This window comes from Pelophylax lessonae, assembly GCF_965119305.1.
Source record: "Pelophylax lessonae genome assembly, chromosome: 4".
In the NCBI taxonomy this organism is placed as follows: Eukaryota; Metazoa; Chordata; class Amphibia; order Anura; family Ranidae; genus Pelophylax; species Pelophylax lessonae.
In genome coordinates, this window is record NC_138771.1 from 189,697,841 (window position 1) to 189,714,979 (window position 17,139).

The 17,139-nt window shown below is 44.6% G+C and overlaps 1 protein-coding gene across 2 annotated transcripts in view; it reads right to left on the bottom strand.

Annotated features, from left to right (window-relative positions):
- PTPN12 (protein tyrosine phosphatase non-receptor type 12) overlaps positions 1–17,139 on the bottom strand; it is a 187,582-nt gene that overhangs the window by 79,553 nt on the left and 90,890 nt on the right. For both annotated transcript variants that reach the window (XM_082254230.1, XM_082254229.1), the window contains exons 6-7: positions 7,269–7,340; positions 3,168–3,227 (exon numbers count right to left, since the gene is read on the bottom strand). In XM_082254230.1, the coding sequence (XP_082110356.1) occupies positions 3,168–3,227; positions 7,269–7,340 (132 nt within the window). The remainder of the gene's footprint in view (positions 1–3,167; positions 3,228–7,268; positions 7,341–17,139) is intronic.

Sequence of the window (17,139 nt, forward strand, 5' to 3'; positions counted from 1 at the left end):
CACTCACTTGGTACCAAGGAAGGAGGAGCAGAAAGGTATCTTCTAGCATGAGAAGCAAGTCTTTTTGTAGCGTGCCTCATTTTCTTTCCACCACTGAAGGAGGATCACCACTTCTGTTAATTAATGGTTCCTTCAAATAGAGATGAAGTTCATCATCCAGGGTCATTACTGCAGATTCAGAAGAATCCTCTGCTGCACGAGGCCCTAATAAAACACTGAACATGGCATCTATTCGACCACGATGATGTTTTACTTCTGTCCGTTTTCTTTTTGAACATTTTTTCCCTTTTAGCAGCATCCTGCTCTTCCAGATTAGAAACCTGCTCTTCCTGACTTGTCTTCTCGGCAGGAACCTCCTGCACCTCCTGTTGAATATCTTCTCTTAACCATTTTTTTGCCTTGGCCAATACGTCATCAGAAGAGAAAGCATGATTCTTGTATAGAGGATCCAAAAAGACATGCAAGCACAACATTTTTATTCTCTTCATGCTTCTCAAAACATTTGACGAGGCGGTCCCTCATGGCCTGCCTACATGTTTCAGTGCCAAGTGTGTTGGGTCCTTCATTCAATTGAAGCATCTTCAGAATTCTCACACATGGGATGACAGATGACACAGATGAGTCGTAATGACTCACCTCCTCTATGGGGAGGAGGGTCTCAATGACATTGGCTACAATGTCCCACTGATCAGCAGTAGGACAAGAATATCCTCCATATTCACCTGAATAGATGGCAAGAGCTTGCTTCTGCTCCAGCATTCTTTGCAGCATGTGAAGTGTTGAGTTCTATTGTGTTGGAAGAGCGTCAATCAAGTTGCTTTTGGATAGGCCAACCCTGCTGGATGCTGTGAAATTAGCGGGCGACTATGCTGGACATGGATTTGCAGATGACCTCGGTTGATGGCATGAATGTTGAAGATTAATTCGCTGGGCACTGATTGATTGTAGGAACCTTTTTGGGAGACATAATGGTTTCCAGACCTAACTTTTGTGGTGGTATTAACTTTAAAGTGACACGCACATCAGATTGATAAAGTGCATTTGTAATTATGTGCAGGGAATACACATGGACTGTAGCGTTTCATGACCCGCATATGAGCGCAACAGGGCTTACTTTTTTGTGGAATAAGTAAGGGTAATATAGACACCTTACTGCTTCACAATTTGGGAGGCAGTCTCTGGTGGGCACCTATTAAAGTGGGCTTCTAGATAAAGATAAGCCCCAAACTGCAGACCACAACAACCACTGTGCAGAAGAGACTCTGGTCTTCAAGGTGGGGACAAGGTGCTTTTGGAGGGGTTTGCTTCCCTAGGTAAAGCACCCTTTCAGGTTGATGACACGTGGCCTGTTGAGATTAAGGATGGGGGGGGGGGGGCGACTTGCTAAACCAAACCCCTTCCTGACTTGCCAGGCTGCTTGTTCAAATAAGGGACTGGTATGAATTTTGCAGTGTACCCAGGGGGCAAACTGGACCAGGGGGGGGGGGTAGGGTGGTTATTGCCCCCCTCGGGCCAATCTGATCCCCCCCCCCCAAAAAAGGCTGCCCCAGCGCTGCAATACTCGCGGAAAATAGTGTCCCGGCTGGCTAAGACCCATTTTCGCTTGTTCCCCAGCCCCCGCTACTGCCCACTGGTTGCTAGGACCGCCTGGCATCCAGCAGCGTCACATCAGCTAATGCAGAGGGAGGACGATGCCCCAGCATTTAGAGCAGAGGCGGTTTTCTCTTCCTGCTCCTCTGCACCAAGGGTTAAGCTCCACCCACCTCCTCCATCTTCTGTGGCAGGAAGTGACCTGGATTTGAGTCTCCACTCTCAACAGTGAGGTCATGTCAGGCGTCGGGGATGGAACCATGTGTGACTCATGAGGGAGCTGGGCAGTGACCCATACACAGAGGATGGCAGATGACACGCTCAGCCACAGAGGGATGGGAGGAGGTCACATTCTTATATCCCAGGGGTTCATGCTGGGACTTGTAAGCCTTCAATTTTGGGAGGCGGAGGGGTGTCACATTCTTATATCTCAGGTGGTAAAGATGGAACCTGCAGCCCTTCACTTTTGTTGGATTTGACACCCCAACTAGTGAACAACTTCAAGTTCCAACACGAATTCCTGAGATCTTAGGATGTGGCTCCCCAAAAAGGAAGGGCTACAAAATTCTCAGCATGAACCCCTGAAATATAATGTGACCCCTTAGATCTCAGGGGTTCATGCTGGGACTTTTAGTCCTTCAGTTGGGGGGGTCAAATCCTCAGCTATGAATGGTTCATGCTGGGACTTTACTAGTTGGGGTGAGGGGGGTCAGGTCCCCAGTTCCGAGGGGTTCATATAGGGACTTGTACCACCATGGCTTCTAGGAACTAAAGGGCAAGGAGTGCAGACAAGTCCCCCAGGGAGGCCACATTGTCGTCCCCCCACTTCTGTGACCATGAAAAACATGGTGGGGAATGTGTGTCTTTACAGCTGTCATACATGGCAATGGTGATCTGTGCTTGATTTGCTTAGGGAGACCCCGGATATCTTTTGAAAGAGAACATGTCACTCAATGCCTGACATATTAACAAATTGTGCAATATACTGTGCTTGTGTCTCCTAAAATGAGTGTATTCTTTACTGAAAATCTGGGTTTAATAAATGTACGCTAATGTTGTGCGACAAAAAATTGCAACTACTACCATTTCTATTCTTCAGGGTCTATGCTTTCAAATGTTTGGGGATTTTACCTAACCTTCAGGCCTACAACATGCATTTTAACAGGTGTGCAAAAAAATCTGGGAAGAAAGCAGTTAGAACTAAGAGGCCAGTTTACACCACAATTTCTGCATTTGAGTTTTTGATGCCTTCTGGTGCATTTCATCAGCCCCAGTGCATTTCCCCCCTCTTTCTTTATCTTAGTTCAGGACATGCCAGTGCATTTTGGAGGAGATTTGTGACATTTCAGATGCGTTCCCATCCCGGCAATAAAAAAAAACAAAAGATTAAAAAAAGGGAAGCATTTTCTACTTTTCTTTTCTATTCGGACAGCAACTGCACGCATGTGAATTGGGGCCATTAGTATACATAAACACTGTGTGCATTTTCTAGGCAAATAAAAAAAAAAAAAAAAAACCTATATGGATTATATAACTTTCACAGAAAACGGATAAAAAGGACTTATGACAAAGCTTACATTCTGGAACTCCACTAGAAGTGTCCTTACAAAGTAATCTTTCCTTGCTTGTTCATTCTCCTGAATAAAAAACAAAAATGGGAGTTAATCATAATGCACGACTGTTTACAGAAAATCGGACATACCTATTCCCATAGAAGCAACTAGTTCAGGTGACAGATGTTTATACACTAGACCAGTGATGGCGAACCTTGGCACCCCAGATGTTTTGGAACTATATTTCCTATAATGCTCATGTACTTTGCAGTGTAGTTGGGCATCATGGGAAATCTAATACCAAAATATCTGGGGTGCCAAGGTTCACCATCGCTGCACTAAACAAAGTCTTACACAGCACTGTGTTTATACTGGTTTTGGCCATAAAGCCAAAATTCCATGTGCCAGACACACCATGCAGTCTTCTGGGACTGGATTCCCCCAGACAGGTGCATTATGACCCTGGACATGCAAAATACGCTGTAGCTAAATTACACAGTAAACTTGGTGTCAAGAAAAATGCAAGCAGAGCCCAGAGCCTGTAGGTCACATAACAAGCAAGCCCAATGACTTCCTTGCATCACAACCAACCTGGAAAGTAATCTGGAATTAGGAGGATCTGAAAAAATGCTTAACAACAACTGAATAGTCCAGTGAAATGGGTTATTCTCTGAGGAAAGAGGTAAATTCTCCCACTAGCAAAAAGCTGAAGCATGATGGAGTTAGGCATTCTTCACACAGGCAAGGATCTGGAAGGCAGACTATGCAGGTAATCACCAGTTTGAAGAAGGCCAAATACTGCCTGTTCAACAACCGTTTGTTTCCAGGGTCCTGATTCTTATGTAGGTGGCAGCATAACCCTATGTACCTGAGCTACTTTACCTGTGTCCCTTACGTTAAGTTAAAACTTTGGCTTCCATATACTTTAAAATAGAACTTGACTTAAGAAGTGAGTATTTGCTATGTTATAGGTAACATTTAGAATGGTTAATTGTGCTTAAACAGCACCCTATAATAAAAAAAAAAAACAAATAAATTACATCCGGTCTGAAATTCCTTCAGAAAAACAGCTGTGTACTCCTTGTTATGGGAGGGTACATAGGCACTCCTGCGGCTGCAGCCCCTATTTGAAATGTGAGAATAAAGCTCAACAAACTGCCTAAATTCCATGCCATGGGGTGGCCTTACAAGCACCATCCAGCTAGACCAAAGTCGATTTAAAAATTGACTTGATTTGGGTGCAAAAAAATGAGCTGATCAGGGACTACATCCTATCAGATGGAGTAAATGTTTTGGTAGTCAAGCAGACCCAACTGCCTTGATAAAATATTTGGCAAAGATGATAGCTAGGTCCACACAGGCTTAACAAGAGTAAATTAGGTTACATATGGCAGCCTTCGACCATGTTCACACCTGAAGGATTTGGAATTGCAGCCAGAATCAGCATGATTTTGCCACATTTCCAAATAGTGCTAAAATCATGACAAACTAAGCATGGGGGGGGGGGAGCACCTGGCTCAGTACCAAAGTTCGCTACGTGAGCTTCTTTTGCCGCTCCCAGTGAACGCGCTGACCTATATGCGACATGTGGAAATGCATATCAATTGTGCAAATAAAAATTCACAATCTGAAACGCACCTTCCTGCTACGTAACATGTGAAAAAGGTACTTAACCACTTAAGCCCCGGAAGATTTTTACCCCCATTCCGACCAGGGGGTATTTTGCGATTCGGCACTGCGTGACTTTAACAGACAATTGCGCGGTCGTGCGACGCTGTACCTAAACGAATTTGGCGTCCTTTTTTTCCCACAAACAGAGCTTTCTTTTGGTGGTATTTGATCACCTGTGCGACTTTTTGATCACGCGCTATAAACAAAAAAAGAGCGTCAATTTTGCAAAAATAGCAATATTTTTCACATTTGCTTATATGAAATTCCCCCCAAAAAAAAAATGTAAAAATCAAAATTTTTTAACATTTTCGGCCAATTTGTTTTATGCTACCTATGTTTGGTAAAAAAAAAAAAAAAAAAAAAAAAAAAAAAAAAAAAAAAAAAAAAAAATCGCAAAAAGCGTATTTTGATTGGTTTGCGCAAAAGTTATCACGTTTACTAACAAAGGGAAAGATTTTTGTCATTTTTGTTGTTGTTTTTTTTTTAACGCGTAATGGCGGCAATCTGCGATTTTTTTTGCGGTACTGCGACATTGCGGCGGACAGATCGGACCCTTGACTGACATTTTTGACACTTTTGGGGTTACCAGTGACATTTCTACAGTAATCAGTGCTATATATATGCACTGTTACTGTAAAAATACACTGGTAGTGAAGGGGTTAACTTTATTTGGGAGGGAGGGGCTGTGTGTGTCCCTAGGGGCGTGCTTTCTACTGTGATTGGCTGTGGCTTGAGCTGTAAGGACATTGATCAACGGATCTACATAGTAGATCCATGTGATCAGTGTCTTTACAGCGAGGAGAATGACAGGCAGCTTGTTTACACAAGCTGCCTGACATTCTCCCTCTCCCCCGCCGATCGCCGAGTGGCTGGCGGACATCGGGTCCGCTGGTCACACGCGCGGGCGAGGGGGGGGGTCCGTGACCGCGCGGGGGCGCGCGCTCGCTCCCTAGACCCTCACAAGCAAGCAACGTAGCCCTACGTTAGTTTGCCTGTGAGGGGCTGACCGCCGACGTAGATAGTCGTGCGGCGGTCGGCAAGTGGTTAAAGGGAAACGCCAGTCAAAAATGAAATTTTCCTAATAGTATGTTAAATATCTTTCTTTGATATTATTCATTTTCTGGCTAGTTGCTTTTGTAGCTTAGAAAGTCTAATCCAAGCTGGACAATCCACTTCTCTCTTTAACTGAATTTGCTAAGCGGTCTTTCACTTCCTACAAAAGGTTGTCGGGGGATGGGGGGCACAAAGTCACATGACAGGTCAAAGCCCATTGATTTCAATGACACTCGTTCCTATCTATGTAACTTTGAAAAGGTGCCTGCATCCAGAGTGTAAAGTTGTATCAAAAGCTGCACTCAGTCGCACTCTAAATTGCACAACTTAAGAGTCGCACTAGTGGAAACGTAGCCACTAGGCTAGAGTGGCTTGATGCCACTTTGACTGCAGCTTTGATCCAACTTTACACTCTCTGGATCAAAGTCGCATCAAAAGTTGCATCAAAGTAGTGCAGGTACCTTTTCAAAGTCGCTGATTTTGCATAGACGGGAACGGGTGCCATTAAAATCAGTGGGCTATGACTTGTCATCAGACTGTGTCCAAAGTCGCATGACAAGTCGCAGTAGTAGAAACGTAGACTTTGTATGGTTGCATGTACTATGATCATTGTAGACTGTGAGCCGAGACCCCAGAGCACTTCCAGCTACACAGACAGTCCCCCCCCCCCCCTTCCCCTGTGGTAGTCTACGGTCAAAGTCCAGCACAGCCATACTGTATGTGTGCACTGCATATGTGCATTGCACCCTCCCATGTTCTGTATGAATTATTTCTTAATTTTCTCATGAATTAGGATGTACAATGCATCCTTACTAATGAGGGAACACTGAATGAGAACCCATGATCAGCTGCTCCCATTCTTTATACGCCCCCTAGCTACACAGGAACAATGTCCCTCCCTGGAAGTGATGTCATTAGCTTTCAGTAACCACACCTACTTGCTGCTCTTGGGATTTTTTTCATTTTGACACACAAGGCTGAACTCCGCTCAGATTATTAATTGCAGGGGAGAATTTAGGTTGTTAGGGTGTAATTGCGCTTTAGGTCACTGCTTCTGGCTGCTAATCTAAGGAGATTTGGATTGATCTAGTCACTGATGACTGTTCATTGTTCTCCCCACTGGAAGCACTGACTGAGGAAGTAAAACCTTGCCACTACACAAAGTGCAGCACAAGGCACAATAACCAGTCATGTGCCGTTTGACTTTCTTGGCCACAGCTTGCAGGATCAGATTTCCTCTTCCCTCTTCACCATTACTTAGTTTAATATATATATTACATACATACATACATATAAATTTTGCAGGTTACTTGGCTGCAGTTAACCCAATGTACAAATAAATCTTAGACTCAGAATAAAAGAACTAAAAAAATAGTTTAACGCTGTTGAGTGAATACTTACACATGAAATACGAAATGGTCCAAAACTTAAAGGCTGCTCTCCAAAGTTAGGATAATATCGCTCACATTTCTTCTGCAAAACAAATTTAAAAATCTATGTGTGGGTATACCTGTGCAAATAGAGTCAATACACAGATTTGTAGTGGTAAACTACTTTTAAAGCCAACGCAACTCTTGACATTAAAGTGCTTCTATAAAAAGCAGGCTATCACTATGGGAACTTTTTGTGTTCCATAACACAAGCACCACCAGTGCTTGCAATATCTATTAAATTCAAAAGGAACAACAATGGTATAGCCAGGAATAGATTTTGTTTACAATGTCTAAATTAAAAAAAAAAAAAAAAAGCTACCAAAGTTAATATACAATAGAAAGCTTTAGGCCCGGTTTCCACTAGTGCGACTTGCGGTGCGACTTGACACATTAAGTCGCACAGCAAGTCAAAAGCCATTGTTTTCAATGGGGCCCGTTTCCACTGCCGCAGCTTCAGTTGCGGCGACTTCAAAAGTAGATTGTGCACTACTTTTGAGCGCGACTTCCCTCTATATATGAGGGACAAGTCTCACTGAAGCCGCAGTTTACTTTCGCTACGAAGTCGTGCTAGAAACACCCTGTGTGCAGAGGTGATAGACAACCAAAAATTCCCCCATCTTTGACCGCGTAAGCAGGGGAAACTTTTGAAAATTCTCAAAAGGAGACTTCTAGAGAACCGAAAGCACCAAATTGAGGTCCACGTACGATGGTAGATATTCCAAGAAGTAGATTTCCTAGCTTTTAGAAGCATAGGAATCACTGATTCAGACAATTTCCCCATCCTTCAGCACCTGGCTTTCAACAGCCAAGCCATCAAACCTAGCGACTGTAAAGCAGGCTGCTCCTGAAAATGCCAGCTACCTCCAGAGCCACCAAGACACTTCTTGTGCCCCCTTGGAGATGGACATAAGCCATAGCATTGTTTGATTGAATGCGCACCGGACATCCTTGTAGACGATCCATCCAATGTTCCAGGCACAGCAACTCAGAACTGAGTGGTAGTCTGGATTCTTCCATGGTCAGATGCCCCAAGCAGAACTTCTGCCTGAGGACGCCTCCCCACCTGGACAGGCTGGCATCCATGGTGACCACGGTCCAATACAAAAAAGGTAGGAAGGATTTTACCCTGCCGGAGCGCCGGAAAACAAGGCCACCAAATCATGGACTCTCATAACCCGGCTCAGCTGGATTTGGTTGTCCAGAGACTGCGGATTATCGACCCATGTGATATGAATCTCAGTTGCAGGAACCCCGCATGGAACTGCGCAAACCGGACAGCATCGACGGTTGACATCATTAGGCCCAGTATCCACATAAAAGTCCAGAAAGCCGACCATCTTCTGGTCAGCAGGAGACAAACTGCAACCTGCAGAGTCTGAAGTTTGGCCGGGGGGAAGAAATACTCAGGCTAAGTTTGAGTCCAGAGTCAGCCCCAGATAGCCTAGTTTCGTAGAAGGGACCAAGGCTGACTTCCGAAGATTCAGAATCCACCAGTACTCCTTCAGAGTTTGTATGGTGATCTCCAGGTTTTCCGCCAGCGCAGCAGAAGACTCGGCTTGCAGAAGGAGATCGAATAAATAGCCCAGTAATGCAACCTCCCGCTGGCATAACAATGCCAATATCGGGGCCAATACTGTAGTGAAGACCCGGGGAGCGGAGGCAAGAGACAATGGCAACACCCCAAACTGATAATGTTCCTCTCCCACTGCAAAGCAGGGGAAGTGTTGGTGACCGGCACATATTAGAATGTGAAGGTAGACATCTTTGATGTCTGTGGAGGCAAGAAAATACCCCTGATGCAGGGAAGTCATTACTGTACGAATTGACTCCCCCCCCCCCCCCCTGAACTTCAGCACCTGCACACAGCAGTTCAGCGTCTTGAGGTCCAGGATTGGATGCACTTTGCCCTTCTTCCTGGGAAATGTAAACAGGTTGAGTAAAAACCCCTGAAAAACGTTCCGCAATTAGAAACGGGACAATCACTCCTTGAAGTAAAAGATCTTGCACCGCCCCAAAGAGGGCCTGTAAGCAGACTGGGGACAGACAACTTGAAAGGAAAGAACCTTTCCAGAGGGCGAGCACGAAACTCGATCTGGTATCTGGATCATATGACTTTGTGGACCCACTTGGGAAGGTCACGGGTCCGGGAACCAGAGAAGATGTCCCTCCACTCCAGATATACGGGTGAGGGCGCACCTTCATGCTCAAGGAGCCTGCGGGGGTCTGAAGAGAGGCCCACTCTTGACTTGCCAGACTAAGTTCCCTTGGAACCATCAGAGGCGGCCCCCAAAGGCTTTGATCCCTTGTCAGCCGAAAAGGAGGGCCCACATCTGACACAAGGGTCCTTGCCCTTAGTAGTCTGTGGAAGAAAGGTACTCTTCCCCTGTGAGACCCTTAATGTCATCCATGGTCGCTCCAAACAGGCGATCTCCTTAAAAAAAAGGAAGGACAGCCAGGGCTTTTTTTTTTTTTTAAAGTCTGGTCTGCAGACCAGCATGTTAGGCCGAAATAGAAAGCCGAGCCACTAGGGGAGCCTCATCCAAAAGATGCAGCATAGATAAACTGCAGCCCCTGGACCAGCTGGTCCACAAGCTCAGCAAAGGCAAGTAGGAGCTGTTCTCCCACCAGGACATGGCACAAAAGCTTAGCCCACTCAGTCAGAGTTTCCAACACCAGGGCAATAGTGAACACCAGCCTCAATGACGACCCAGCCAGGGTGAACATATTCAGCCAGGTTCTTAAAAGCCAGAGACTCTTCAACCGGAATCATGGTCGCTTTGTTTACCCTGGAAACTGGGGGGTCCATCACGGGAGGAACAGAACACTTTTTGTAAAAGGGACTCTTCATAAGGGCATTGCCTAGCAAACCGCTTGGGGACCCCAAGAAGACGATTCAGTCGTCCTCACTCTATTGTGACAATTCTGTCAAAATAGGTGGGGGAAAGGGAAACCCCTTTTGCCGCTCTGGGTGGTTTGTGAGCGCCAAGGGAACCTGCGCCCCTCATTTTTAGAGTCTCACGTCAATGAACTAAAGAAATAAAAGGTTTTTCTACCCAAAAGAACAGCAGTATGTAGCTTCCTACCTGTGAGCATGGGCAGCGGAGGTGACAGTGACAGACCTGCGAGCAATTTCAAAGTTTAGTTGAAAAATTAAAATGTACCAAAAAAAAAGTCTGCTCTCAATAGGAGATTGTCTAAGTACCCCTGGTACTGCAATCCCCCGTTGGCGCAGCAATTCCAACACTGGGGCTAGTATCTTGGTAAAAACCCTAGGGGCAGAGGCGAGACCAAAGGATAACGCCACAAATTGATAATGCTCTTCTGCTACTGCAAAGCGAAGAAACCGCTGGTGTCCAGCGTAGCTAGGGATGTATAGATATGAGTCCTTGATATCTATTGAAGCCAAAAAAATCTCCCTGGTTTAGTGACGCCACTCCCAAGCGGATGGATTACATCTGAAACTTCTGTACCCGCACAAAGCGTTTCAGGGCCTTAAGGTCCAGGATGGGACGCACTTTGCCCTCCTTTCTGGGCACGGTGAACAGGTTTGAATAAACCCTTGAAAGGGTTCCCGAGAGGGAATTGGCATACTCGCAAGTCTCTTAACTGGTCTGGAGATAGGTGAAGATTGGATGGGAAAAACCTGTCTGACGGTCAGGACCAGAATTTTGTACCCCGAGCAGATCAGTTTGTGAACCCATTAGTCCTAAATCAAGGAGGTCCATGGTTCCAGAAAGAAGCAAAAACGCCCCCCCCCCACCCAAGAAACGGGTGGGGGCGCCCCTTGATGCAGATGACGATTTGTCTGCAGATCCGGATAGACAAGCCTTTGATTTCCCCATCCCCCACCCCGACCATGGCTTATTGGAACCCCCAGAAGACCTGAACAGTTCACCTTTTCCTTGCAACCCAGTGGTATGGAAAGCCGCTTATGAGCAGAGAAGGAAGGCCCCTGCCTAGAACGTGGTGCCTTACCCTTAGAGGATTGAGGACGAAGAGTACCCTTTCCCCCAGTGAGACCTTTGATCATTCAGAGAGGATCCAAAAAACCTTGCCCCTGTAAAGGGGAGATCAGTCAAGGCCTTTTTGGAAACCTGGTCAGCAGACCAGCTTTTAAGCCACACCATGTGTCTAATAGCAATCCCCACTGCCGACACCCTAGGCACTAGCGAAGTTGCATCCAGGGAGGTAGCACACATGAACACCAGGGCTTGAGCCAACTGGTCCATTAGTTCAAGTACCGCAGAGGGGGGAGCCGTTCAGCTTCCAAGTCTGCTTTTAGTAGTTTCACTCAGTAACCGTCTGACACCACAATGTTTACAAAAGTAGTTTTCAAAATGTAACCCGCCATTACGTGTAAATGGTGGGATAGGGATTATCCACGGGGTCCGCAAAAGTCGGTGATTGCTCTGCTGGAACCACAGTAGACTTGGTAAGCCTGGAAACTGGGTGATCCACCTTCGGTGGTAAAGTCCACCTAGTGGATACTGCATCTGCAAAAGATTAATGCCATTTAAAACGCTTAGGCATCACCAGCATGTGCTTATTGCGGTGCCATTGTTCATAGACAATGGCATTTAACAAATAAGGGCAAGGGAACATCTTGCCCGATTTCTGGGATTTGCAGGAGCCAAAAGACACCTGCGTACCCGACCCTGTAGATTCAGCCAATTTTAAAAAGTTTCCCGCACTGAAACTATGAGGGCTTCCAACAAGGTGCGTTCCCGCGCTGCGGCTGATGAGGACAGGTCCTCTTTACAGACAGAATGACACCGACCCCGTAGGGGGGGGGGGGGGGGGGGTGTGTCTGCTGCGGCCATATCTGCCTCAGAGTCTGAAGACACTGCCGATGGAGGCGAAGTCAAAGGGCGTTTGCTGCTGGCAACACTTGTAATTACAAAATCTACTTTTGACGTCAAGCTTGGTAAAAATGCTGTGATATGGTGCTGCGACTGTGACCAAGAAGGGTCCGCAGCAGCACCTAAGGGGTCTGTAGATTAAATTTTATGGGACTTCATTTTACATCGGTAATAAACAAAAAGTGCACTCTCTCTTTAAGAGTCACCAATTCGCAATCTCAACGCTATCTTAGCAGGCTACAAAACCCCAGGCTAGTACAATCTAACAGCAGAGTGTACAAGGAAAATCCACAGGGAACCCCAGAAAAACGTTACCTCAGGAGCTGCCAGCATGCTCTGTGAAAACTAAAGTGAAACTAATCTGCACAGGAAAAGGAAAGAACAGCCTGTGTCTTTGCTAGAATTAAAGTGCCATGCTGCTCGCATGTCCAGCGATCGTGGAACAAAGGAAAATAGCCGCCTCATGCATTCCTATGGGGGAACAAAAAATGGCTGCCCATGTAATACAATGGGAAAAACGCCACATTGATCCATAGCAAACTGGCGGCCCCCCACGGCACGCCATGCGGTCTCCATGACCCCAAAAGGGGTTCCTGAACATTAGGCATCGGAGGGTCCCCCACCAGGACCAACCACCCGCATCAAAAAGGCGCCACAGCGGCTGTAATATTTCCGCCCCCCCCCAAGGTAGGAACCTTCACAGGGTAAGGGAAAAAACTGGGGGATTTGGGCCTAGTCCTCCCAAGAGGGCAGGGGAACCGAGGGAGCCCTGAGGGTCCGACCATTCAAGGCATAGGGCCCACGTCCGCTCCTAGACCACTAGAGGTTTTGGGGGGACAATTACTCAACATACCACGATACCTGGTGGGCGCCAATCAAACTGATCACCTCCCATCCGGGAAGGGGGTGCCGCCAGCCAGGGAATACGCTGTGATGTTCCAGGTCGATCGCGTACCCACGAGATGCTTCACTCACAGGCTAGTCCCCATCCGTCGGGGCACTGTCGTGGTGAGGCCTAGTTCTGGACTATAACTTGCTCAAACTTGCTGGCCAGGCTGGGAGACCTTAAGGATCTAGATTATCCAGTCCGAAACCACAGCCGGCTGTTGCTTGTAGTTCTCCACGAACAAACTAGTAACAAAAAAAAAAGGAGGCAATATTGCGACTTTTACTTGCATTATCCCTCCCTCCCACGGGCTTTTCCTTTCTATAAAACCAATCCCCTGAGCCACTTCTCTTTGGCACTCCCAATGGTTACACTGCGCAAGAGCAGTAATCCTACATTGTAAATGAGGACAGAGTCCATCCACAAACCAGAATGTCAGACAGAAATAGCTGCAGGGGAGCAAGGGTTAGGCAAGCAGATGTGCTATTTTATGGTAACCCTTGACAAAAAGGAGAATTAAACCCTTGGTGTGGGGAGAGACCAACTGCAAGGGTTTTTTGTTTGTTTTTTTATTTCCCTGGAATTTGAGAAAGCATCAGCTTTCCCAAATTCTCAGTCTTAAAGTGTTTTTATACATTTGCAGCCAAGTTATATTAGTTGAAAGGAAAAAAAAAAAAAAAAAAACAGAACATGGCCAAATCTTATTAAGAGTGTAGGATAAACCTTTTGCACATTTTGACAATGTTTCCACCCACATGCCCTGCAATTTGACAGACTTGACCACGTGCATAGGGTCACTCACATCAATTAAAAATAAAGTAACCCTCCTCTGAGTGCAAGTCAGACCAAGCAACTAATTCACTCTGACTGTGCAAACATTTCATTGTCTATTGCAGACTATGGAAAAAAAAAAAAAAATGGTAAAGCTACTAGCAATACTTGAATGTGTCCAAGCAATAACAAGTCGTACATATTTCGTTCTTTACTCAGAAATTTCTTACCCAATATTAGAAAAGGTTTACAAAAAAAAGAAAAAAAAAAAAGCAGCTGAATACATTGATAAGTTAATTTTCTCTCATATTGCTTTAACTCTTAAAGCGGAGGTAAACTGCGCATTCTATTTTCTAACTACAGACAAGCCTATAATAGGCCTATAGCAAGACTTAAAAAGATTAACCACAGCGCTTGCTTGAAAATTGGTAAAAAAAAAAATGTGAAACACAGTAATAAAAGCACTTGTTTACACCAATAAATATAAAAGTGTGCTAAAAACACATAAAGTGCATATATAAAGAGCTAACAATACTAAATAGAATGTGCTAAAATGCAATAATTCCAAATTTACATATATGTGCTATAAAAAAAAAAAAAAAAAAATTAAAAAAAAAACACTACAAATAATAAAAAAATAAATACAGTATCTCACAAAAGTGAGTAAACCCCTTACATTTTTGTAAATATATTGTATATCTTTTAATGTGACAACACTGAAGAATATACACTTTGCTACAATGTAAAGTAGTGAGTGTACAGCTTGTATAATAGTGTAAATTAGCTTTCCCCTCAAAATAACAGCTATCAATGTCTAAAGGGCTGGCAACAAAAGTGATTACACTCCTAAGTAAAAATGTCCAAATTCGGCCCAAAGTGTCAATATTTTGTGTGGCCACCATTATTTTCCAGCACTGCCTTAACTCGCTTGGACATGGAGTTCACCAGAGCTTCACATGTTGCCAGTGGAGCCCTCTTCCACTCCTTTATTACGACATCACAGAGCTAGGGAAAAATGGCTAACTGGACACTTTGGGCCCAATTTGGACATTTTCACTTGGGGTGTACTCACTTTTGTTTTCCACCGTTTAGACATTCATGGCTGTGTGTGGAGTTATTTTGAGGGGGCAGCAAATTTACACTGTTATACAAGCTGTACACTCCCTACTTTACAGTGTAGCAAAGTTTCATTTCTTCAGTGTTGTCACATGAAAAGATATAATATATACATGCAAGATATGTATGTATGCATGCAAGAAATTATATATATATATATATATATATATATATATATATATATATATATACATATACACATACATACACATATATATATATACATACATACACACACACACACGAAAAGAGTGCTCAAAAAAAAAAAAAAATCGAATCAAATAACAATAGGATTCTAATAAGTAAAGTGTTTCCCAGTCCATTGATGCTTGGGAAGGTGGGCGAAGCGCGTTGACGTAACCTCTGGCTTACCGAACCACTTAGGTCACTTGCTGTCCACGGAATGCACGCGAGACGGTGTTCCTGGAAGGACTACCATTGTCTGATTGCAACTTTTCTATCTCCGTCTTGTTTTAGCAGTACTTCACTATGATCTGTCCATTTCATTAAGGGCCGAGCCCGCTAAGGAAGTGTCAATTGCAAGTGATTTAGCGTTTATTTCTGGATGGTACCCAGACTGCATATAAGTATTCCATACTCACCATTAAAGCTGCATACGACCCAGAGAGGATCTTTATCTCTGGTGAGTAGGGGCGCAAGAGGGGAGTGTGGCACTTTGCACTGATGAGCACCTTCCAGCAATAAGGCCAAGTTCACATGGGGGCGTTTTTGGGGAGTTTTTCTGCTCTAGGAACAGCTCAAAAAACACCCAACAAGACAAATCCTATTCATTTCAATAGCCCCTGTTCACATCTTTAAGCAAAACGCCCAACGCTCAAAAAAGTACATGAGCTTCTTTTTGGGCAGATTACAGGCGTTTTTATTTTTTCCCATTGGTTACTAGTCAACCTAAAAAACACCTGAAAAAACGCCAAGATGTGAACGTAGCCTAAGAAAAGAATCACCTTATTTGAACACATTGGCACGGTTTTGGATTCTCCTTTAGACTGGGAAACACTTTACTTATTAGAATCTTTTTATTGTTATTGGAGTTTTTTTTTTAAACTCTTTGTGCACTTTATATATATATTTGTATTTTTAATATTTGTAGTGTATTTTTTTATAGCACATATATGTAAAATTTGGAGGTATTGCATTTTAGCACCTTCTATATAGCACGCTTATATTTGTTTAAACAAGTGCTGTTAATACTGTATATGTATTTTCACATTTTATTCACCAATTTTCAAGCAAGCGCTGTGATTAATAATCTTTTTTAGATAAATTCCCTATTGGGTGAACAGCAGCCGCTCATTGTTCAAAATATATTGACCAAGCGTGGGTGTTTTTACTATCTATAATAAAACTTACCTGTAGGTCTAGTGAATATCTTCTAAACATGAACCGTTTAGGAGATATTTACAAGTGTCGCAGCCAGTGAAGTCACAGGCGCATGTGCTCTGCGCCCTCAATGGACAGCACACTCAAGTATGCCGCGACAGTGACTCCCTCCTGCATGCACACAGCTCACCTTTCAACAGCTGGAGCCTGTGAACCCAGAAAGGAAGACCAAGTGAAAATAGAAACCTCATCAGTGGTGACAGCACACCACTGGAGGGATTCGTTTTTTTTTCTACACGGTTCCTTACCACTTTAAGATGTAAATAAAACCACCAAACACTTACACTAGTTCTTTTGTATATACTTGGATCAATGTATATCACAGTAGGCTGATCTAGAATTCAAATTTAAGTACTACCTATATACTTCATATCAGGGGCGTAACTACAGGGGTTGCAATCGCTACCGGGCCCCATGCTCCAGGGGGCCCGGTAGCAAACCAGTGGGTAAACTTCCAGGATCGCAAAGGTCACACTTGCGACCGGACCCTGGCATTGCACCACTGTGGGGAGGCCCCAAGATTGCAGGAAGGGGGCCCACTGCAGAACCTGTGAAAGGACCGTAATAAAAGGCCATGCAACGAGTGTAAAGAGCCCCAGGATTAGTGGGAAGAGCCCTGGGCTTGAAGGTAAGGGCCCCGGCCAGGGGTCTGGGGGGCCCTTCATGGTTTCTTGCATCAGGGCCCTGAAGGTTCTAGTTACGCCTCTGCTTCATATTTTTAAGTAAAGGTGAATAGAAATACTACATTAATACTAAAAACGCATGTGCAAATAAATACAATTCAGCTCATGCTGAAATAATCTATG